The sequence below is a fragment of the Melanostigma gelatinosum genome, assembly GCF_949748355.1.
Source record: "Melanostigma gelatinosum genome assembly, chromosome: 22".
Lineage (NCBI taxonomy): Eukaryota > Metazoa > Chordata > Actinopteri > Perciformes > Zoarcidae > Melanostigma > Melanostigma gelatinosum.
The window spans coordinates 9,609,361-9,633,245 of record NC_136655.1 but is presented as its reverse complement, the minus strand read 5'-3'; the positions used below and the strand labels follow the sequence as shown (position 1 = coordinate 9,633,245).

The 23,885-nt window shown below is 45.2% G+C and overlaps 1 protein-coding gene across 1 annotated transcript; it reads left to right on the top strand.

The window, feature by feature from the left end:
• mdfic (MyoD family inhibitor domain containing) lies at positions 1 to 21,991 on the top strand. Its single transcript, XM_079294357.1, has 5 exons — positions 1 to 234; positions 521 to 718; positions 2,614 to 2,724; positions 13,789 to 14,154; positions 19,334 to 21,991. Exons 2-5 carry the CDS (start codon positions 625 to 627, stop codon positions 19,582 to 19,584), a joined length of 822 nt encoding a protein of 273 aa, XP_079150483.1. The 5' UTR covers positions 1 to 234; positions 521 to 624; the 3' UTR covers positions 19,585 to 21,991.
• Positions 21,992 to 23,885: the final 1,894 nt, after the last annotated feature.

Below are 23,885 nucleotides of genomic sequence, written 5' to 3'. Positions count from 1 at the left end.
CGTCGAGAGGACTATTATTGATAGTTTGTCATACGACAACAACATCTGGACGAAGTTGGACCCGGGACACACTGGCTGCTAAAGGTTCCCCGGAGAAAAGTTTTTGAACGCTAAAGTTACTCTTTCACCCAGTTTCGTCTCTTTTTTTTTCTCCTACGTTTCGGGGAAGGAGTCGGAGGAAGGAAGGATGGGAATAAGTCAGATTTGAAGCGAGGGAGTTGTCATGTTTGAAAGGTAAGTTATGCTTTATAAACAATACATCCTCTTTAGCTATAAACAGCACTTAGCGAGAGTCTGACGCTTTTTTTTAGAAAGAAAAGAGGAGTGCGCGCGCGCGCGTGTGTGTGTGAACAAATGGGCTGCACATGGAGTCTCAGCAAGTTTATGTTAAAAAAAAAAGCGAGAGAAGGGAAATTTCCACGAAGTTTCACTGCGGCTCGACGTCACTTTCTCTGCGTGTGAATAAGCAGACGACTGTCTCGTGTTGAGTGATGACACGGTGTTGCTTTGTGTCTTCAAGCCTCAGCTGATGATGACACACTGGTTTTCACACCGCTGAGGGGAAGGGAGGAGATCTTCTTCTACTTTCTTCTGTGTGTGTGTTCCAAAAAAGACGACTGTCTCATGTCCAAGGAGACCGTCCTTCCTCCGGATGGGCCGGCAGGGCCAGGGAAGGGCCCTCAGCAAGAGACAAGTCCCCTACTGTCAGCCTCACAAGGTAAGGAGGGCACACACACACACACACACACACACACACGGCAGGCCTGGAATCACTAGCATGGGGGAAATACTAATTCACAATTGAGGTGGCCAAAGCGGGGGTTTGGGGCTCCCGAGGGGGCCGAGAGAGGTTCCCAGAGGTCCTTCGGCGAGATGTAATTGAAGTAATGTTTCATTAAGTAGTAGGAGAGTGAGGAAAAACCTCCCCAAAGTCAAAATATGTCTTTGCACTGGTTCACACACAACAACATAGTTCACATCAGATCATCATGCATCAGATGCATGTCAGAAGTTTTCTCTCGTGAAGGTTCATGGGTTGTTCTTCTCTCCATGCAGCCAGTGCACTTGCAATGAAGCTGAGCTATGAATATCGGTGGCATATTCCGTCGAGAACTCGTGTTTCTTTTACAGTCAAATGTGGGAGAAAATGAGTCACCAGCCGCATCAACAGATTACTGGTGCAGATCAGCGTTTATCGCTCTGCTTGGGACAATATCAGCCTTGTCTTTGTAAATTATAATCATGTGATTTTTAGTACACATCAGTATCTGTGCTCAGTGTTGAGCCTCGATAATGTTTTTAGCTTTTTCCCCCTCAATAAAGTCTGAAGCAATGCTCTGGTGACTATTAACAGCAACCACAGCCAATTATAGTTTTTAATTAACTTTCTAGTTGCCCCTAAGATTATCACATGTAAAATAAGCTAACCCCCCCAACACCCCCTTTTTCATTTTTCTTCAAACAAGCAATGAACCGTTAACCATCCTATTTATACCAAGCATCATTATGGCACTGTCAAAAAACAGCAAAGTAGGACAAAGTAAGCAATCACTGGGGCTGCTGGATTGCGAATGGATTTTCGCTGGACCTTCAAAGGCGCGTCGCAGTTCAGACTGGATTTCCCCTCCCGGGAGACTGTGGATGTACTGAGAACAGAGCAATTTATTTCTAACTGTGATCACTAAATACCGAGATGCATCACACAGTACTGCTAACGCAACCGCCGCTACCATACATCAGCGCCAAGCTGAGGTATGTGCCATATCTATCTCGGGCTGCTGGCGTGAGCCCATCCGTTCCACTCCCGCCCATCCATCACTGCTTACAAACTGAGCGTGTTGTGGCGTTGGAACAAACGCGGCGAGCTTTGCTAAAAACGAGATTGCTAGCTTACGCTGAATCATTCCTCACCGTTTTTTTTTTGTTTTTTTCTCCTCTTCTATAGAATGGCAGCAAAAGTAGCTCAAGAGACGAGTGAAAAACTTGCAAGCTATGAGAAAAAAACAAAAACTGAGCTATGAGCAGGCATCTGGCACCAAACCAGTGACTCAAGTCATTGTGGAAGGTTTATTTACTGAACAAAAGCAGCAGTGTGTGTGCGATGAGCGAAGGGTCAGCGAGTCTTGGAAGTGGAGAAGCCAAGAGGACGCGGCTCGGAGAGACGAGTGAAACCGTCTCTCGTGTTCTTGCGCAGCTATCTGGCCGAGAGTCTTTGCCCACATACTTGTTCCAATACAGATGAATGCAGCCTTTATGTGGCAGTGAAAATAAGCTTGGCAGGTAACAGAAGGAGAGAAAATGAGATCCAGCGCTCTGGCAGGGCCTTTACCTGAACCGCCCCGCCATGTTGTGCAACCATTTGCCAGCGGCCCGTGTTTTTTCTGGCTCAAAAAACCACCTCTGCGCCTCCGGCTCGTCCCGCTATCCTTGATGCTTAGTCCACCGTGGCTGACCCTGCAGTAAAAGTGAACTCGCGTTTGGAGGAGTGGCTGTAATGCACGTTCATTTAGAGCAGTTGAGCTCGTAATAGGGATGACATTAAATCAAACGGAGTAATATTTTGTGTGTTTCCTTCTCCCGCCATGTTTCACACTCGACGCTTGTGACCCCTAGATGCTTGCGACAGTGAATCGTCAGGAAGAACACCCTCTCCCAGGAAACCAGCCGCCGAAAGACAGAGTCACGTGACGGAGGAGAAGCCGGATCATTGCAAGCCCGTAAGAAGTAAGTTTTACCAACGTGGGACCGCTGTGGGCGGACAGAAGGATATCTTGCTGCTGTTTATTTTTTTAACGATAAACAGCAACGAGCCGTCACATTGGAGAGAGTGAAAATAATGTACCTAACTTTGCGTTTGCATCGTCGGATGGTTGAGCTAAATGCAGCGGGTGTTTAGCATTGTTTTATTTAACATTTTTTTAAGCGCTCCGACTGTCAAGAATGGAAGTTGTTTTGACAGTTGTACGCAGGGTCAGTTGGCCAACCAAAATATTGGCTTCGGTGTTTCCAATTAAAACACGGAGATAGCACCGAGGCCTCTTGGTGTGCGCGCTCGCTCATTCTGCCATCGTGACCAAGGCTTGGCTCGTGTGTCCACTTTCGCTTCTCCCTTCAACCGCAGCCCAGCGTTTTGGAAAAAGGGGAAATCCTGTTAGTGGTTTTGGCATAAACTGTCTTTACGCACTGATTGCACCTTAGCCACATTTCCCCTCCCCCGTACAAAACATTTACCTTTTTTGGTGAAGAACTGTGCCAGCTGCTGGAGGCATTTCTCTGCTTCAGTGTCATTCAGCTTTCATGCTAAGATAACATAGGGGTATATTGCTCGTAACCATAATCTACCACGCCAATAACAAACATTTTTTGGTCATATAATGATGAGTTTGCTCTTTTTTTTCTGCATTTCATAACTTGGTAAAACTTTGGAAGTATTGTAAACTCTGAAATGATCACGTTGCAAACGCAACATGCAAATGTCGCGACACGGGGAGGTTGTACAACACAATAATTTGGCATTGAACTGCTTGATTTACGAGCAGCTCTAATTAAGTCTAGATGCACCTCTTGTTCAGGGAAATGATTTCATACTGAGCTATGGATTGCAGGTCACAAAATGAAACCGGCTAAAAGCTTTGTGTGTTTTATTGTTCTTAAGAAGAGTGAGATGTGTCAGCAAAGGCTAATAGCAGCTGATTGCTTCCATCCATGTAAGTGCCACGCTATAATAAGGATTCTGTTTGCATTTGCCACAACAGTTCTTTTGTTTCTAGGTTGTTAACTTTTCCAGGGCGCCTTTTCCTGCCTTTTCTATTTTTTCAGGTATCAAGCTTAATGACTTGCCGGTGGCGTGTTTACTAAATCAGTGAGGAAAAGAGATTCAGTTGCAAAAAATACAAAGTTTCTGTCAAGAGGTCTTTCTAGCTTGGCAGGTGTGTGTCGAGTATTGCACTTCTGCAGGGAGGCATGCTTTTCTTTCATCTCGGCAGATAAGCCCCTGTGACAACAGTTTTGCGTCGTAATTGATGTCGCCCCTGTCAACCCCCCCCCCCCCCCCCTACACACACACACACACACACACATACACACACACAGACACACAACCTCAAAGGCTCTCTCTTTCCCATACACACAGTTTAGTAAGAGAATTTCTGAGGGAGGAAGATATGCTTCTTCTCTTTTGAGAGAGTTACAAGAACATTTATAGTCCTGTCAAATGCAGGCAAAACCCCCCCAAATCTGTGCGCTGATAATAAATAATAACCTTTGTGAAAGTTTTATGTGCCCGTGTCTCTCTGTCTGTGGTTGAATCGAAGCTGGAAAATGATTGTAGGGGGGGGGATCAAGTTTAACCCATTAGTGTCATAGTCTCACTGTGGTTTTGTTTGGTGAGGACGTGACCAATCGGATTGCTAGCTGGCTGGGTAATTGAGAGCCCTCTTTTCCACAGAAACAGGAAATCAATAAGAAATCATCTGCCTGCCTACATCCTGCAACCCCACCCCACACACACACACACATACACACCCGGCTGTCCGATTGAAAGCTTGTGTACAGTATTTGGACACCGACTTTTCACAACAAGAGGAAGCCTATTGTAGTGTTGTAATAACGGCACATATCCTATTTCAGTCATGAGAACATTGTCTTGACAAGTTGTCTTTTTAACCGAAGGGTCCCCTTAAAGCAGGAACGTAAAACAGTGTATTTAACAGGGAGTGACTGAACCTCGCCACACAATTAATGATTGTGTGTGTGTGTGACTTAAAAAGCTGAAATTATCATGATGAACTGGGTATCATCAATGCACACGGTTATACAGGAGTGTGGTGGTTGCCATTGCCCTGCTGCTTGTTAGACGGAAAAAAATGAGTTAAACTTTGCCCTTCCTGTTGAGCCGTTGTCCGTGAACGGTTCCTCCTGTGGCTCCACCATCCTGGGGGAGGAGGAGGAGGAGGGAGTATCTTGCGGGGGGAGACTGACATTCCTCAAGAGACCGTTCCGGGTTTTCAAGCAGCTGATATCTCCTGCAAGCAGGGCCTCGGCTCCTCCAGCCCCTGCCTCAGAATGAATTGCCACCACCCGGCACCAGTTTTAGGAGTTTTAAGCGTCACATTATTCACCGGATAGTCAAATAAGTTCTTCTGTTTGATAAAGATGACCTCGCTAGCTTCCAAAGAACAGGTCTGGGTTTTTTTTTTTTATCTCAGGAATATTCTGTCGTGAGAAAGGAAGGTCAAATAACATGACTGTCATTTCTTTGTTTTTTTAAGAAAGACATTATTCTGGCCTTTGTGTGAGTCCCTGATTGGACTCTTTAGTGGCACACCTTCGTGCAGAATTGACCTTTTGGAAGTGAATTTGTGACCCCTAGTAAAAGGGATTGTGTAACGGGGGGGGGAAAAGAGTCTTGCACCCGCACCTTTTCTTGCACGAAAAAGATTCCTTGATGGTGCTACAATTCAGATTTATATACAAACCTATAAAGTGTTATTATACTAGGCAGTTGGGCAGAGTTGGATGAAGATAAAACAAAGGGCAAGTGCCTCTTCATCATTCATTTCATCATCAGTGCTGAAATATTCTTGCTGGAAGTGTTGAATCAACATTCTCAGACTGTCACACTTTGCCTCATGTATATTCCAAAAGTTGCTAAAGTACTTAAATACTTTTTAACCTCCTGACAGTTTCTTTTTCCGCCCCAGAATGTTTTTTTTTTTTTTTAAACCCTACAAAGTGCATGGTGATTGTTATGCAAGATTCATATCTTTATTGTAATCTTCAGAGCCCATTGTCTCTGCAGGAATAATGTGTCTAAAGCGCAGACCTATTATAACGGAGCCGTAATTTTCAAGTGATTACTTACTAGTGGGTCATGGAATCAGGATCTGTATAAATAGGGTGAAATGCTAGTGTAGGGGTTGATTAAAATAGCCATTGTGATTCTACCTCTGTTGTAATTATTTTCTCATTGTCTTGGTGCAGATAGATTTCATATGGGAAATTTCAAGTGTGGTAATTAGCATATTTTACCCGAAGTGCCCGAGCCGACTGTTCATTTTTTCTTTTTCTTTTTTAAAAGATATTCAAAATACTTGAGCCAAATGATGATAGATATGACTATACCTCAACATATGGACCGCAGTCCTTTTAAGCACTTATGTTACAAGGCATCATAATGTACATGGAAGGAAGAGGGGTTTTTCTTTATGCTCTTTATTGCAGAGAATCTGAATATTAACAGTAATCCTTTCAAAGACGTCTTCACACCAATTGACCTTTGTGTCCAACGGGTTCTTTTGCAGCACGTGTCTGCTGTGGTGCAGACGTGTTCAGCAATACCACAGTATATAATGAAAGAAGAGTCCTGCATTCAAAGCGTTACCGATATAAAAGTACATATGTATATATTTGCATGGATTCATCAATTTAAAGGGACAGTAAGTGGAAAAATATGGTTTTTAGTTTTGGTGAGAACTGTCACTTATATCGTAGTTGATGCAACTTTCGACTACTTTCTGTATTGTTGGTCGGTTGAATCTCTCATAATGCATCAAATTGTACACAATGCATAAATACTGAAGGTAGAGGTAGACGGACTGCTCTGCTCATCATTACCGCCTCTCTAACCAATGCCACAGCAGACAGCGTCAGTCCCTCTCACAAGCCACTCGGAGAGAGAAAAAGAAAAAATCAGCCAGTTCAAATGAGAGCAGCGCAGGGGGGGATTACTTGGCCTCTAACAGGGTTTGGGCTCCAACATTAAGGTTAAAACCCTTTTCTTTTATGAGATCTCTGCTGATGTTGCCCCCGACCCCCTCGATCCTCCAGCTCCTTGCCCTCTTCGTGTTTGCAGGTTCAGTGCCTCTCTGCTAGGTCATTCTGTCAGGCCCCCTGATCAGTGGAGGGTGACCGGGGACCTGGGGATGGCTCCCGTCCAGACACACAGACAGCCGCTGCCGACACGGAGGCCCTGGCTAGTGCAATACTCCCCCCCCTCCCCCCTCCTCTCTTTCAGGCTAGAGCTAAAATCGATACGGGCGTCTCCGTGTTTAAAAAGCCACTCAAAGGCAGACGAGCACCTCTGTCCCGAAGGCTGATCTCTCAGCTTAAGGCCCTGATTGGCATCCCGAAGATGCGAGGCGCTGACCCACAGCTGTCCCATTAGCAGAGGGTTAATGCTGAGATTGATACTGAGCAAATAAAGGAACTAGGTGTGGGGGCATTTTGATAGACTGTCTATCCCCTCTCTGACCCAGAGACAGACCTCGGTTGTATTTTGGCTTTTCGGGAGTGTTTGAGCTTCTGCCAGATCCTCATCTCATGACTCCAGCAGTGGCTGCTGTGAGTGGATCGGCCGCAGATGCACACTGTATTTATCTGGTGTGTGTGGTTGATGTCTGCTGTTTTGCATGCGTACACCTTTTGTTTGTGCGCATGTGCACATCTGCGCGCCTGCTGTTGAATTTCAAACAAGTGAGTTTCCTGTGGAACTTCTGCTTCAGCGAGGAGATTTTGAAGCTGTGTGGAATATTTGAGTCATCGATGTAACTGAAACTGAAATACCCCCATTCCCCCTTCTTCCCTCCCGCCTCTTCCCCTCCCATTCGCTCCTGCTCTGTTGCTTTTTTGTTTTGAGTCGTCAGCGAGGAGAGGGTGGGGCACGTTTTTTTTCTCTGAGTATGGAGCCTGGCAGCTCCCTCAGGCCCGCTCTGAGTCGCGTCATAATTGATCTTTCTAGAAATTGTGGGAGCTAGCCGTGTAAAGCCTAAATCCGTGCAAGATGTGCAGCTTTTTAAAGATTCTGCACTCGTGCGTTCGGCTGACTTTATACTACACTCTTTCTCCCCTCTTAGATGGTAGGAAGCAGATGAGGGAGAATAAAAGGCGTTTGACGTTGCTTAATGCAGAAACAGGCTCGTACAAATTCATCCCAGGAAGAGGAAGAGAATAAGGCACCATTTAGTGTGTCTCTCTCAGCAGCAGGTTGCAAGGCTTTGAACGCTCCGTGATGCATTGCCTTCTGCTACATTAGTAGCACTCAAATTAGCAAACCGTGCCAAATTCCACACAACAGTGGAGAGACCGGAGACTCCAGTGGTCGGAGCTCGGGGGGTGGGCTGAGTGCGAGCGACTTCCCCTCAACGTGATTCATGTCAGAGAAAATGGCATTTCATTGGGATTGTCAATGATTTAGATAGCAGTCGGACATATTAATCTGGGAAAATGTTCCGTTTTGAAATCAAAGGATAATTGGTGACCCCCTGCTCCCCCCCCCCCCCTTTTCACAGCACTCACACACACCTTAGCCAGCCTCTTGCACGTGGTACGCTGAGAGGTTCGTGTCCTCAAATCAAGCTCTTGTCTTTCAAGTTGCATTTGCTCCTGTAAAATGTAATTAAGCAGAACAAGGTCCGGGGAGGGAGGTATTATTTCCACTCAATCAGCAGCAAAATTTGAAATGAGTAAATCCCCGATGCCCTGCTCCTCTCAATGTTGGGTGGGGGGCGGCGGCGGTGAGGGAGGGGGTCTGAAATAATATTAAGCTCTGTCTCCGCGTGTCACTTCCCCTTCAGCAGGTTGGAGGAGCCACATTTGAATGACTGTCACGGAGAATTAAAACAGGGCGGGGAAAATAAGTCTGTCACCACTGAAAACCAGCTGAGCAATATTGACTGATGGGCCCTGGAATGGGATGTTTCCTGCTAAAGTGAGACGCTACACAATGTGATCAGCCTTGACAGGTGAAGACGGCTAATAGAGTTCTGTTGCAGGTTGCCATAACACACCCCCACACACACACACGCATAGAGAGCTTGTCACTTTTGCTGATGAGGATCCAATATCAGAGCAGGTAATTTAGCTATCCTCAGCGGCCATCATCACCCGCGCTGCCGCCATCATCGCCATTTCATCTTGGATAAATACAAAACATCGCCTGCGTGTGTGTATCGACTGACAGGGCCAGGATTGCGGTGTGCGATGTCCAGAGTCGCGTTTTCTGTCACGTCTGTTGGAACAAGTGACATTAGTGTTCGCCCGTGCCACGTCGCCGTCCACTCTAAACAGCTCAAGACGAGGCCGCACCGTTTCGAAAGACGGCCCGCGTCTTTCCGCTGCAGGAGTCTCTTCATTTTCCAATCGAACGCTCGTTCTTGGTTTGCCAGTTGACATCCACCAATTTGCTCTAATTTCACACCCGCTTATATCTGCATTATGTTGATGCTAATCACAGTTAGTGGGGTTTTGTTGTTGTGCTGGGACACTTGAATGACGATCCTGGAGTCGCTTGTCTGTTCCGGCCAATGCGTCCTTCTAGACAATGAAGAAAGTCCTTGTCCCGGAGTTTAAGGTCAAACGGTAAACGGGTCTTTGATACGCCCAAGGAAAATTTCAATCAGAGCCCTTTGTAATAACATTCATTGTACTATTTTCCCCTCTCTCTCTCTCTCTGTCCCCTCTCACTCTCTCTACAGTATAATTCCCCTGGTTTTGCGTCTATAAATATGGACAGGGAAGATGTATAATTTCTAATGAGAAAATATATCCCTTTGGATTGAAAAGCAGGGGCTGGTCCACGCGCTGCTGTTTGTTAGGAGGAGAGATGATACCTCGGGCTGTTTTGGCAGAGAGAGGAGGTGCTGGTGGTGGTGGTAGGTCATTGCACATTTACAAATTAGCATTTCAATCATGCAGGTACATGCCCAGCCGAGCAGAAAATATACATGTTTTTCTAATACGCGGCCGCAATAAGATAAACAAAACACTGGCCGTGTCAGTGGAATTAGCATTTCAAAGCTAACTGTCGCTGTGTATTCTGCACGTTCTGCTTTTTTGGGATTCGTAACTAAAAACAAAAGACTTCCACTCTCCACTTCCGTTCACTTTTAACTCACAAACTCGTCGCGTTGCGTAATAACGGCTATTCGGAGATGAATACAAGATCTGGATTGTGTTGTTTACTTGGTTGACGTGATGTGACGTTGGGATAACTTGCATGCTCTCTATGATGGGCATTCTAATAAGCCTGGGCAAACACCTTTTTGGCTCCCTTCTCCTGTTTTCTCTCTGTCTCCGGGGCATTCATATTAAAATGGACAAAGCTTCAGAAACTCCCTGCCTTACCTGCGACTGTCGGCATCGCGGCGTGTAAATGAGAATCTCCACACACGCCCCTGTTTGACCCTCTGCGTTATATCTTCATGTTCTTGACTATTTTTAGAGTTCTTGTTTATTATACAGCGCTGTTTCAGTTGGCATGCATGCATATTGCTTCCTGGTAGGTTTGGCTCTTTGTGTGTGTGGTGGGGATCCAGTAGGCTTGTGACATATACATATATATACACTCATCTTCTTCTTCCTTCTGTCTTTTGGGTACAATTTCCAGCTCCCTCCTGTAGGACCTGTTTTCTGTGACAAAAAACGGAGGTGTTTATATCCTCCGTTTTACATACAGAGCGCACGGCTCTGGCGCAGCGCCAGCGCTCTCCAGGCGCCTCGGCGCTCGGTCCCTGTGTGGCGCAGCCACTGAAGACTCTGTGACAAATGGCAATTATATTTGTGTGTTCTTCATGAATCCATCAAACACTGGCCTTTTAAAAATGCTCCCCAGATATTTGAGGCTGTCAGCTACTAGTAGCTGGGACCAAATTGGGATGCTGCTTAGACAGTCAAGAACCACTCACCCCCTAGTTTCCCCTGTGATGTGTGTGACAGTGTGTGTAGGGGAATACCATGTTTTATTCAACTACAAATGTACACGCTCAACAGTTGTTGATGTGCTAGAAATTGGGCGGTTACAAGTCCAATTTGATGTGTGTGCGTGTGTGCGTGTGTGTCCACTTCTTCCTCCAGAACATGGTGTTTTAATGCAACCTGTCAGGTTGTGTGCTGTCGGTTATCTCAGGACACCTACCGATCTCCACGAGCTCGTGTCAAATGCACAACCGCGTATGATTTTTTTTTTAAAAGTTGCCGGGAGTTCGTATCAAATTTTGATGCCGTTTGTGGTTCCTGTTGTGTTATGCAGCAGGGACAAAGCAGCAGCACATTTATCAACAGGCCCCCGCTCATATTTGTATTCGTCGGCTGAGTCCTCGAATGCGGAATTAAACTTAATTTTCAAAAATGTCATGACTGCATTATATTATGACATGTCCAACTTTGCCCAAATTCTGGCTTCTTCCAAGTGGACTTGATGAATTTTCCTGAATCTCTATTGTCCGTAGGTTTACAGTACACGACAGCCAAGTGCTAATGAACACATTTCTCTCACTGCACTGCAGGTACAGTGAAAGTTTCTGATGGGCCAACTCACCAGCGTCGCACAAATCCAACAGGATTCACTGTACTTCTGCTTTCTCTCATTACGTCTTCATTTGTCTCACGGTGACTGTACAAGTCCGTCATTGCCATCTTTTTGACAGTATCGTCATTATCATGATCAATGATTATGAATATTACTCCATTGTGTCCATTCGTCTCAGTCACAGGCGCTCATCAGGATGAAAATAAAGACCTGCCTGTGTTAAGGCGATCCAGCAACGTGCCACTGAGGCACACTTCTCTGCAGACTTTGAACCACTTTTTGGGGCTTTGCAGTGTGTCAGTAACCTGAGTCGCCGCTTATGTACTCTGGTTTTTTACGTGGTGGTTTCTTAATAACTATTTATACTTTGCTAAATTGAAAGCTTGACTTCCTCAAAAGGAAAGGTAATTATGCCTCCCAGTCTACTTTGGCCTTTTTGTGCATGAACGTGTGTTTATGTGGGTTTGAGTTTAGCCTAAATGGGAAAAACTACTGTTATTATGCGAGGTACTATGTGGGTGATTGATTTGTTAAGTCATCCTCTAGGCAGGAGGTTTGCTGTTGTGTTGACGTGATACTCAAGAAACGGGTGAATTATTATTGCTGTGCCTCTTTAGCTGTGGTGTGTGTGCGTGTGTGCTCCTAGCTTCCTATATATTAACAGTTTGCCAAGCATTAAAGCAAAAGACTGGTGGAAAAGAAAATTGCACGTATTAACAAGAGGCGAAAAACGTGGCAAGCTGTCAGAGGTAAAACTGAAGAACAGTTGTAGCATACTCCGCGTCTCCTTGTTAGCGAGCTTTAGTCTCGCCCCACATTGTCATGGGCAGACTGCAACGCTTTTGTCTTTTGGAGAAGAAAAATCCATCAACCTGGTCTTAAACCACTGCATAATGAATTCTACCGTGCGCTACCCAGTTGTCTAATTCAAATTGCATGGAATCCTGATCCCTAAAGTCTATATTTGTTTATCGAGGCAGCATGGAGAAGCCTGAACGAGGAGAAGGCAAAAAAAAAACCCCAGTGTGTGTCTTTAATTGCTTTGTTTTACATCCACATCCGCGTCCGGCCTCTCCCAGGGTGATGTGTTGTTAAAAAGACGCGAGGCCCGATTCCCACACACTCTCTCTCCCTCTCTTGTTAACCGTAATTGCACTTGTTGGTGAGCTGACAGAAAGAAAACAGAGATGGAAAGAAATTACCAGCATCGTATTAACTTCGCTGTCAGTTTGCCTCCCCTTTGGAAAATGTGGTTTATTTTATTTTATTTATTTTTTATTTTTTTGTGGACAGCCGCAAAGCACTTCAACTAGATTCAGCTCGTGCTCCACTGCTGTGAAGTATGGTGGTGAAGATACCATACATTCAATGTATGTATAGAATAGGAAAAGAAAAGATGAATACGTATACGGTTCACACACAGACTTTAAAAAGAGATGAATAATTCACAAACTCTCAAGTTAACCGTGCACTGGCGGCGCGTGCCCGTGCACAGCGGCTCTGATGTGGCGGGAAGGTAATGTAGGAGTAACTCCCAGTAGAGCTGAATGTGCAGGTAACTCTCTCAGTAAAATGCCACCTCCTTTGCTCACTCACATCCTTCGCCTTCTTTCTTATCAGACAGGTCGCTGTCTCCTGACTTTCTGTTGCTGTCACACATGCACTTAGAAAGGCCATCTCTGAGCTTTTCAGAGGAAAGGAGATCATTACTGTTGCAGACAGCAGTTTTTTTTTTTTTTTTTTGTATATGCACAGTATCACAGGCTCTCGTTCTCTCTCTTTTTTTTTTACCGCATTAATCTCCCTTCCCCGCACAGTCGTAACTCACCTGGGTACCGCTCCCACAAATGTCTCGTCTGCCTGCAGCGGTGGCTTTTCGTGAACCTGTCACATATGAGCATCCTATATCTCTCCGCGCTCCTTTCTGTCATTCCGGGTTGAAATGTTTGCCATGTGATCGATATGATCGTGTTAGGGGAAACGTTGGCAAGATTTGCCGAGAATTATTTAGGTGTGTCTCCATTACGGTGTTCTGTTTGAAAGAGCTGAACATCACAGGTGCAGAGAGTGCAGACAAAGTTCTCTTCAGTTAGAATAAAGTAACAGGGTTATCACGCTCGCACTCCCGTACGGGTAACAGGAATCCACAACTCTTTCGTTTTCCATAAAAATAGACATTACATTTAGTCAGTTATTACAGTAAACCGCTAGTTCCTTTTGATGCTTGCGTGTTTCAGTGGTTTGTCCTCCTCATTTGCATCAAAAAGCATGAATAAACAAGCAGCCTTCTGCTTTGTTTCTATATTCAGTTATATTAGATTGTCTTGTATTAAGACCCTGAGCATGCAGCTGTTCAGTAGTCAGCTGGAACATGCAAGAAAGCGTAAATTGAATCATTTAACTTGTCCTTGAATCCTGCAACTACACAACCGGCTCTTTGCTAAACATGAGTAAACATGATTTTCTTTTCTTCACGTCTCCAGCTCAACCCCAGTCTCAGACGGTGCCCTCGGAGCCAGCCGAGGGAGACGCTGGCAAGGACCAAAATATCTTTCGCCACAACAGCACGCTGAGTAACTGCAATGGCATCCACCCTGGCGTCGGCGGAGCCAGGGCCACGCGTACGTGCTCCTGCGGTGGCAACATCGGTGCGGGCGCCGCCACGGGTGGGTCCGGCCCTGGCACGAGATCAGCCTCTGCGATGACGACGGAGCAGCAGCAGCAGCCGTCCACGCTTGTGTCGCAGAGGGTGCAGAGGAAATTGAGGTCCAGCTTGTCGGTCAACAGTGACGGCAGCAGACGCAGTAAAGGCAGTTCCACGGGCTCGCAGAAACCTCCTTTACCAGAGGGTGAGTGTCCACACACAGGGCAACGGCCACGCCGAGGAAAAGAGAGCACAGACGCATTGATGCTATCTTTTTTTCAAACACTTGTTTGCTTGCTTGCTTCAATTTCTGCATCACATCTTCTGTTGGTTAAACATCCATTTCATCGGCCGCAGAATCGAGTGCTCCAGTCATAAATACACCAACATTCATTTGTCAGAGTGGCGTTTAACAATGTAATGGGATGTGAAACAGATGTAATCCTGGTCAGTCATAAGCCATAGAACAGCGCCTTAACCATTGTTCATAAATACAACGCATTCCAACAATGTAATCTGTCAAATCAGCTTCAGGATATTCTCTTAACTACTGAAAATAGCTGCTCTGCACCCTCAGTGTCACTTTGCTCCCGAGGCAAATCCGCCCTTGAGCTTGCGTTGTCCTCCTCATTGCGCTGTCCTCTTCATCTCACAGTAGTCCAGCCTTTCGGAACCAGTTGGTGATGATGGATTCTTTCACACTGCTCCGCGCTGTTAGGATCCACTGGCAGACTTGAGAAAAAGCTGCTCTTCTCATGCAGCGTGTCTACGTTGCTCATAGCTCTGAATAGCATTTACGGCTAACTGGCTTGGCCAGTTGCTGCTAGCACAACAGCTATTCAGAGCTGTGAGCAACAACAGTTATTGCCTCATTGCTTTTCGTTTGGTAGCCATGAGAGACCTTAGTCTGTAATGAAAGTATGTCTGCATGAAAAGATGTACAAAGATATATTATATATTCGCAAATGCTAATCGCGGTTAGCATTTCCCCATTTGCCGTAATGTTAAAATTAGCTTAGAAGCTAGCGAGTTGGACATGTACTGTTAAAAGCATCTTGCCGTTCAACCTTTTTTGTTAACAGTCCTAGTGAGAGGTAGGTCAAAGGTGCTTCATCCATATTGTAGCGACCCTGTCAGTAACAGCTGGTAGCAGAGGGGTTGCTGGTAGCAACTGTTCTGTGTGGGAACTAGTAAATGTTGTGTTAGACCGGAACCGGAAGTTGATGTTGTTGTTGTGGCGGAGAAAAGCTACGGAAAAATCCGTATATAAATTGCACCGGACTATAAGCCGACGCCTCAAAGCGTGGGGTAAAAAGTAGCGGCGTATAGTCCGAAAAGTACGGTAGTTTGATGCTCGGGTCCAGATTTATTTCTCAATTACTTTGATTCTGATGTTCAGTTTGATTTCAGCAAAAATCCTTATGAAGGCATCGCGACCTGCTGTCGCACAGTGAAATGATATGCCATCAAACCAACACCATCACAGGGATTTCTCTGCTGAAATAAGATATTGATAATAAATCCTTACCTTCTCTCACCTTTTAATGATGCGAGGTGCACGACCTCTCATATTTATCACTCCCGTCAAGCAAATGACATCTTATCCCGCTCCTGTTGCTTTTATTTTCTTTAACAACAAGTCAGAGGGTCCGTTTGCCATGCAGGGAAGCCGTCACTTTGTCAGGTGCAAGGCCGAGGTGAGTCCAGTAATGAAGGCGGTTGGCTGGTCCTTTTCCATAGGGGAGATAGGTGTGACCGTCTAACGAGGCCCGAGAGCACAGGGTGCCTATTAAGTCGTGACCAGCCTTCCCCGGGCCCCTCACTGCCCCTCACACCTCTCTGGGCCCTTTCTGGCTTCTCCCTACATCCCGTCAGCACCACCCTGGCCCTCATTAACGTCGCATCCCTCCTCCACCTATTGTACTCTGCTGCTGTGCGTGTGTTTGTGGACATGCATGTGTTCTGAAGCATAGACAGAATGAGGGTTTAGGCATGTTTCTTTAAAGCAGAGGGGCACGTCCTCTCTATTCATCAAACCCAAAGAACCTTTGCTGTTTTTGCCTTTTTATGGGCTTCTACTCCGAGGTGAAGATGGAAAATAATGTGATGTTATGCGTTATTAAACGATCCACAATGGTCAGGTTGAGATACAAGTTTAATTGAAGGACGAAAAGTTGGCAGTCAGATCTTTATTTGATGATGCCTGACTTGAAATATGCAACGGATCATCTTGCGGGCGAACCAAACAAGGAGGCACACATCCACAACACTGCACAGCAGTAAAGGTGGGACGCATCCACCAGAGGGATTCCTGACGTTCCAGTCATGTTTTCAACATCTTAATTGGTAAAGAACAGAAGAGAAAAGGGTTCAAAAAAATAAATCTAACGGCAGCAGCTCAACAAGTCTGTCTCATTATGGCTCTTGTGTTGCTTATTTGCAGATGAGAGCTCTCAGAATCAATATGTTCTCTCTCGACTATTTATTTCCCCCACGGAAAACAGCCAAGCTGTGGTGTTTGAATGTTTACACGGATTAACATAATCTGTTTGCCTGTGAAATTAGCCTCCTAAACAGCCCCCTGAACACAGGAAATAAAAAGGCGTCAGCTAGCAGGAGCTAGCTCTGGGGATTCCGCTGCTCTCTGTGTTTCTTGGCACACGCCGTTGGCACCGTAGCCAATTGTGTGATAACGCCACCGCTTCTGAGGAGTCATTTAACACGCTGCTTTTGTTCAGCAGGGTGGGTTGCCTCAACTCTTGTCATCCAGTTTGTGTTTTTGTTAATTGTGTGTAATCAGTTAAGGCCTCCAAGCTGCTCATTTAGAGATATAGGGCCAAGGCCGTGAGCGTAGTCCCCTTGATGTCTGTCTGTGTGTGTGTGTGTGTGTTGTGTAAGCACTAGTCCTCTAGCTTCGCCTTTTCCCCTCAGTCATGCATTATAAACAGGCTTGCTTTAAAGTCTATGTTGTGGACCTTCTCTATCCAGCCCACATCCTCTGCCCTCTTTACCCATGTGCATTTCCATGGCCACCGAGGCTTTGTCTGATCAATCTCGCTCTCTCTCTCTCTTCATCTTTGTCCGTCTGTCCATCTCGCCCTCTCTCTCCCTCTTTGTAAGTTTGAATGTTTTGCACAGCTTGCCGCTCTGAGGCCCATCCAGCTTGTTTTGTGTCATGCCGCTCCCTTTTTCATTTTTTATATATATACATTTTTTCATATGAGCTTTCCAGATGTCTCTAGCTATTTCCTCAGAGGCGCCGGACGCTGTTTTTTGGCCCCTGCAAACTCTGGGCTTCATCGGCGCTCGCTGACATTAAACAGGAGCGGTGTCAGTGCGCGCTGTTCCGTCTGTCTGTTGGTTGGTTTCACCCAGTGTCTCTGTCTGCCTGTCCGTCTGTCTTTCTCTGTTTTCGCGGGAGATGTGCCTCGCGTCCAGCTCTCTTGTGTACAGTATACGACCCCCCCCCCCCCCCTTTCTCCTCCTCCTTACTCGCCTCTCTAAGATCCAGACTAATCGCTGGTGTTGAATTATACATCCAAGTGAATAGCTGAGATGGCCGGCCGCTGCTTAATGCCTATGTGCTGTGTTTATACCGTATTCACAGGCCGTTACATTCTCAAGGCTGCCATGGCTATACCCTCTGGGTCCTTCAAAGTTTGTTAGGCTGAACTTTGAGGTTTTCTTCATGGAGCTTTGGCCCGGGCAGCGTTTATTTGTTCTCAGTGGCATTCTGCAACACTCAGATGGCAGAACACTGCAGTGGATGCCAGTATAGAAGGTAGCATCAGTTTTGTTATTGCCACCATGAAACAAATCCACGATTTGCCTGGCAGCGATTTACTTGCATGTCCACACCAGATGTTCGGAAGTGATTTTTATCCTCATGCGTCTTCCATCACTGCCAGTGTTATGGCCTCAGATAAGGATAATAAGATTCATTCAAACTTCACGCACGCACGTACGTACTTGCTCGTTTCATGTTCCCTTCGCTATCTTGTTTGTATCACAGGCAGCTAGTGCTCCTGGTCAGCTCCGCAGCCCTGAGCGCTGCAAAAAATGGAGTAAAACAAAAAAGAAGAAAAATTCCCCTCTACTTTTGATTAATCAAACATGAGCATCCAGCGGTCCTCAGCTTGCCTTCCCCATGCTGTCCTCCACACTCTCCTCCTTTTCGCTCTCCCTCTAACCCAATCAGTAACAGCCTCTTCTGACAGCTCTGGATGGGCTGATGAAAGTTATGCAAATGTACCCTGTTTGTAATGCTATTTTTCTGCATCCATCCACATCATGTCTTTTTAACACTCCAAAGCAGTGGCGCTGCACTGGCCCCTGGTTCAAAAAAGGAAGACAGCTGCAAGGAGTATATGCCAGGCACACTTACCGAGTGATTTACTGACTCTGATCCAACTGCAGAGAAGTTCTGGTGTGCAGCATGAATTGTGATGTAATGTGTGGGCTGTGCATACACAATCCTTGTTCTCTATTTAATCTCACCTTGTGTGTTATGTCTTACGTTTCACTTAAAGAGTTTTAGTGCAATAAAAAAAAAATAACTTCAGCTTTTATAAAGTGACTGACTGAATTCAGATTGCGTTCCTTTCTTGGAAAATGAAAATAGGTAAATTGATTTGATTACATTGCTATACATAACGATATTGAAGAGACTTAAAGAATTCTAAACTCTTTGGCTCTGCATCCTGCACTGACATTACTAACACACCGTCGGCAGAAGCAAAACATTTCATTTGTTCTTTTTCATTACCTATTCAAGGCGGAAGCGTTTTAATGAAACTAATTCAGCCGTTCAGAAACAGATTTGCGATGGTTAATGGGCATATTGGTAATTTAAAGGGGAACCCTTTATTGCTGCTCCACAACAAGCTGAAACTTGCCGCCGGCGATTTAAAGACGGTCTCTGCGAGGAGGTTAAATGTTAATCGGAGGGGTGTGAGCATTGCCCGCATTAATCCACCTATTTACCAGGAGGGACTCTTGGACTTCGGTAATCATCTTTGTGTGATCAACCGAGCCGTTTGCATGATAATGCCACAATTATTTAACGGTTCGTTAATCAAAACTGCAGGAAAGGAATTAATTTCTTTGAATTTCTCTTATTTCTTTCAGCCCCCCGCCGCCTAGTTAGCCCTCACTCTTTTTACTGCTTATACCTACTCCGTTCCACCTGTCAGCCTGCCGAGCTTGCAACTCCTCATTCAGCCTCTCCGCTCAGCGCTGCGTACTGAGCGTTTGCATTTTGATTTACTTCTGATGCACGTTCTAATTCTGTGTGTTTCCTGTGTTCCTCTTTTATGAATTAATTTTATTCATGTGTTTATTGTACTTTACAACTCGTCACTCTGGCTGATTTGCCGTTGACCCAGACTGCTGCGTCCACTGCATCTTGGCCTGCCTGTTCTGCGAGTTCCTGATGCTTTGCAACATGGTGGCCACGCAGGCCTCGTGCGGCGCGTGCACGTCGGAGGCCTGCTGCTGCTGCTGCTGCGCCGACGACCTGGGCGACGACTGCAACAGCCCCTGTGACATGGACTGTGGCATCATGGACGTCTGCTGCGAGTCTTCAGATTGCCTGGAATTCTGTATGGAGTGCTGCGGCATCTGCTTCCCCACATAGAGAGGCCCGCGCTGGCGTCTCTGCGGGGCATAACTGGACCCTGACTGGCAAAATGGAGGGAAACTGCTGCTGCTGTCACTTTCAATTCAGCAACAGACGGAGGGAATTTGTGAATGTCCCTTTTTTTTTTTTCAGTGTGTGTGCAGTAGAAGGTGTGGCTGAGTACAGCATGGTTTGAAAGATGTATTTTGACACTGGGCTTCTCCATCAAAAACAGCTCAGCAGGAGCTCGCAGTGACTCCAGATGTATGAACATGACTGTTACAGCGTCGGTGTGTAGCAAGTTGTCTCTTCTAACGCCACAACGAGTAGGATTTGTAGGTTGCACTTTGTCACCACAACAAAAAAAGTGTTTCCTCAGCGAGGGTTCCGGTGCTCCCCAAGTGGGTGAAAAACCAACGCCAGACAAACTTTTGTGTTTTCAGGGATAAGTCCGCCATTTTCTTACCTTCGTCTTGGCTGCGTGCGTGCGACCTGGCACCCGGTCACTACGTTTTTATGAGGGTTGACGAATAAGCTGCAAAATAAGGCAGAGGGCAGGGTCTCTGCAGATACAGACACTACCACACACGTCTAGATGGTCATAAGTGATGATTGAGAGGGATTACTTTTGTATGAGTCGAGACTTTTTTTTTTAAGGAAATCCTGCTTGTTGTGCTTTTTAAAGCTACTACAAGGAACTGGAACTGATTTTGACGGTAAAGTCATCGTGTTTTCTTGGTCCACAGCACTTATTTTATTTGAGTGAGATCTGAGTCTGTCAGCGGCGGGTCGGTCGCTAGAGTCTGAGCTGAAGGACTTTCCGGTGAACCTGCATGATGTCATCCGATTTCATGCGGAAACCCGATAACGACGCATTAAGAATAACTATATAAATAGACAATCTTCTCACTGATGGTCTCGTTTACTTATGTAGGTCATATAGAGGTATCAGTATTAAATTGAGACTGTTTCATACATTCACTTTAGGTATTCTCTCCTTTGCGTAAGACGTATTATCACAGACTGTCTTAAAGATTTTTGTTACATCAGGAATGCTGTCTAATTGTATCTTATCTTTTTCGTCATTTTGATGAAAAACGATTTATTTACTCCGATTTTATTTTTCAATACATGATTTTTTTTTTATGCTCAAAATCTGAGGTTACAGTCTTCGTACTGTACAACACTGTAAAAGGTTTATGTGACGCTTCATACATTCTTAGTTGCATACTGTGGATTTGCAACACAGACTCTCATATACGGTTATCTACTGTAGCGCTGTAGAACAGTTGAAACTGGTGAACTGCATCACAGATGCTACTTTGTAAAACCAAAAGGAACGAATGTGCTTTATTTAAGTTGTTTTTTTACTTTTCTATTTCAAGCATTCCTTTTTAATTTAAGTTACGGGAAAAAGAAAATTCACACAATTGCTGAAATCATGATGGGAAGGTCAATGGAAACATCTTTTATCGATGCATCTCACATCTCTCCTGATTTGGCAGTGTTTGAAGCTTAGGGATTACTGGAAATACAGCGAAGACACTCAAAGAGAAATAACATCTCACTGCGGCGTAAAGATAAACGTGTTTCTGTCTCTCTACGAGTCCTACTCTAATTTTAGCCATCAACAATTAGGCTTTTACCAGTTGCGTATGGTGGTACTTTTCTGTGATGCTATTTCACATGCATACTGTGTAAATGTGTTGAACTGCACTCCGTTCACGAGGGGGTTTGATATGGAATTAAAAAGCGGCGGCCCTCATGCCGCATAAGCGGCTTTCGGGTATCAAGCGCAGTGACTCGCAATACAAAACAAAGGAATCATGAACTGTCATGTTGAACTGGTAAACTAATGCAGGGTAAAGGCAGTTTTCTTCTCCTCTGTTTCCTAATTCTGCGTATCTCGAGATGAGTTTGTGGTGAATCACCAGTCGAGTCATCTTCTTGTCTTGGAGATCCTCTTTGATGTTTCAGTGATGATACTTAACGCTGGGCCTTCATTAGCACCGCCTTGCTAACCGGTTACAAAATGATGTCCCCTTCCTAACGCCAACAAAGATAATGTGCTGTCATGTACAGATGGTCTTAATGGCGCACCGTTGCCGTGTCTAAGGAGGGCGGATAGGCACCTCTGCAGCACATTCTGAGCAGAAAGTAAAACCTCATTTTCCATGTTTATGATTAACTCACGCCAAGAGTGTCAAAAAAACATTATAGATAATGTGAAGAATTCATCTAAAAAAAGAGAAAAATGTATACATTGCTATGTGGCTACAGTAGTTGTCTGATACTATACGATGTCTGTTTCTCTTCTTCTGTGTACACTTGATCATTCTCATTTTCATCTCGATTCGTGAACTTCGAGCTCACAGCTCATTTTTCTCACTTTTGTACATTATCTTCAATCTCAAAGAGAAAAGTTTAGGACAAATAAAACGTTAGTTTGTTTTGCACATGATCTTCTAGTCAATTCATTGTTTTGTGTCTGTCGTCCTCATTCCGTTAGTCAGGATGGCGAACTCTTCTCAATCCAATCGAGCAGATAAAAGACACTGTTGTCTTTGTTTTCACCTGATGCTTGCATGCAGGCTCAGTCCACTGACTCACTAAGCAGTGATTTCTACGGTTCAGCACTTGCATGCAGTCCGCAGTAGGGAGTTTACGGTAACATCTGGAAATATTCTAGTAATTACATCAAATAGGGATCCAGCAATTAGGCAACTATTTTGATTGTTAAATAATCTTTTTAGCAATTATCTAAGCGAAAATGCCAACAGTTTCTGGTTCCAGCTTCTCAAATCTTGCTTTTCTTTGGTATATATGAAGGTGTGTAATGAATATCGTTCGATTTTGAAACAAGACATTTAAATCTCCGTGGGCTGCGGGAAATTATAATGGGCATTTCTCACCATTTTCTGGCGGATTATAGACCGACCAGTTAGTCGATTAGTCGACCAACCGATGTAATTAGTCGATTATTTCCCGCCACTGTATTATTTCTTTCCTGAAAAACAGTTCTGCTGCTGTAACTGTATCTCCGTACCTCCTTGCCATTGCTAAACTTCTGCTATTATTGCAGACACTGCACCCTTTAATTATATCACAATGCCAAACTTGCATCTCTCTTATGGGGAGACTTGTGCGCTCTGAACGCTGGGTTGTATTTTCTTATTTCTCTTGTAAGCGAGGCCGCAGAAAATGTGAGTTTCATGATGGCCACATCTGTAACCTCTGCCCTCTCCTCCTCCGCTCCTTTATCCAGTAGAGAAGGCGCCGCTCACCTGGCAGCGGCGTTGGCGCTAAAATGGAAACATGGCCAACGACACTCAATGAGTTCATCAGGGGAACAGGGACCTCCTGCTGGCTGTAACAGCAGTCTGACCTTCAGCCGACGCCACCCCCTGTTAACCCCTCAATTAACCTCCACGTCAGCCCCCCTGCTGGGAGAGCAAGGAGGATGAGCCCCCCCCCCCCCCCTCCACCCTTCCATTCTATCTTTATTTCCTTTTGTCATTTTCTGCCTGGATACACCCTGGCCCCGGGAAATTACCATCTTATTTCACTAATGCGTTGGGGACAATATCACTGTCCAGAAAAAGTCTGTAATCACACAGTTGTACTTTTGTTCTTTCTTTCACTTTCTTGCGTGTTCACAGAGGAGGCGGAGGGTCGGAAATATTCCGAACTCCAGGTAGAGTGTGCAATGACCTTTTCACAAAGTTGTCCACCTTTCCCCTCCCTCTAATCAATCCCCCTCTGATCGCTCACTGTGTGCTGGATTGTAATGTCACAATTAGGACGGCGCCATTGTTTCTGTTTGCTGTCTGGGGAGAAATTCGGCACTCCTCTGATCTCCAGGTCATTTCTCTTGCAATATTAAATAAATTAGAGCGTGGCGGTGGCCGTCTCCTCTGACTAGCTGCGTATTAATCCATCCGTCCCCTCTTCCCTGCTCCAATTGGGTGGGATGCAACTCTTTCGCTCAGAAAATGAAGGTCTGCAGCCCTCGGCCATGAGAGCAAATTACTGCTTTTGCTGTTGCTTTATAGAAAGAGAAAAAGCAGATGTGTGAATAAATGGTGTTTCGTTTCCTTCATTTTTATATTGGAGGAAGATGAAAACCATATTATAATAACGTATAATATGACTAATTAGACGGGACAAGAGTGGGTGGCAGTAACGTGTCACACTTCTCTTTATTCACCATCTGTTTTTTTCCTCCAGATGGAACATCAATGCTTGTTTTTGTCAAATGGCAGAAAATGTAAATCCCCCCCCCCAGTCTTCTATCAATCCATAATAGCCATCATTACCTG

What these genes read in the sequence shown, in the direction of transcription:
- mdfic (XM_079294357.1), top strand. Translation starts at nt 625, where the DNA reads ATGTCCAAGGAGACCGTCCTTCCTCCGGATGGGCCGGCAGGGCCAGGG. An exon ending in TCATTGCAAGCCCGTAAGAA is followed by an intron (nt 2,725 to 13,788) that starts GTAAGTTTTACC and finishes TCACGTCTCCAG; the next exon opens with CTCAACCCCAGTCTCAGACG. An exon ending in GAAACCTCCTTTACCAGAGG is followed by an intron (nt 14,155 to 19,333) that starts GTGAGTGTCCAC and finishes CCGTTGACCCAG; the next exon opens with ACTGCTGCGTCCACTGCATC.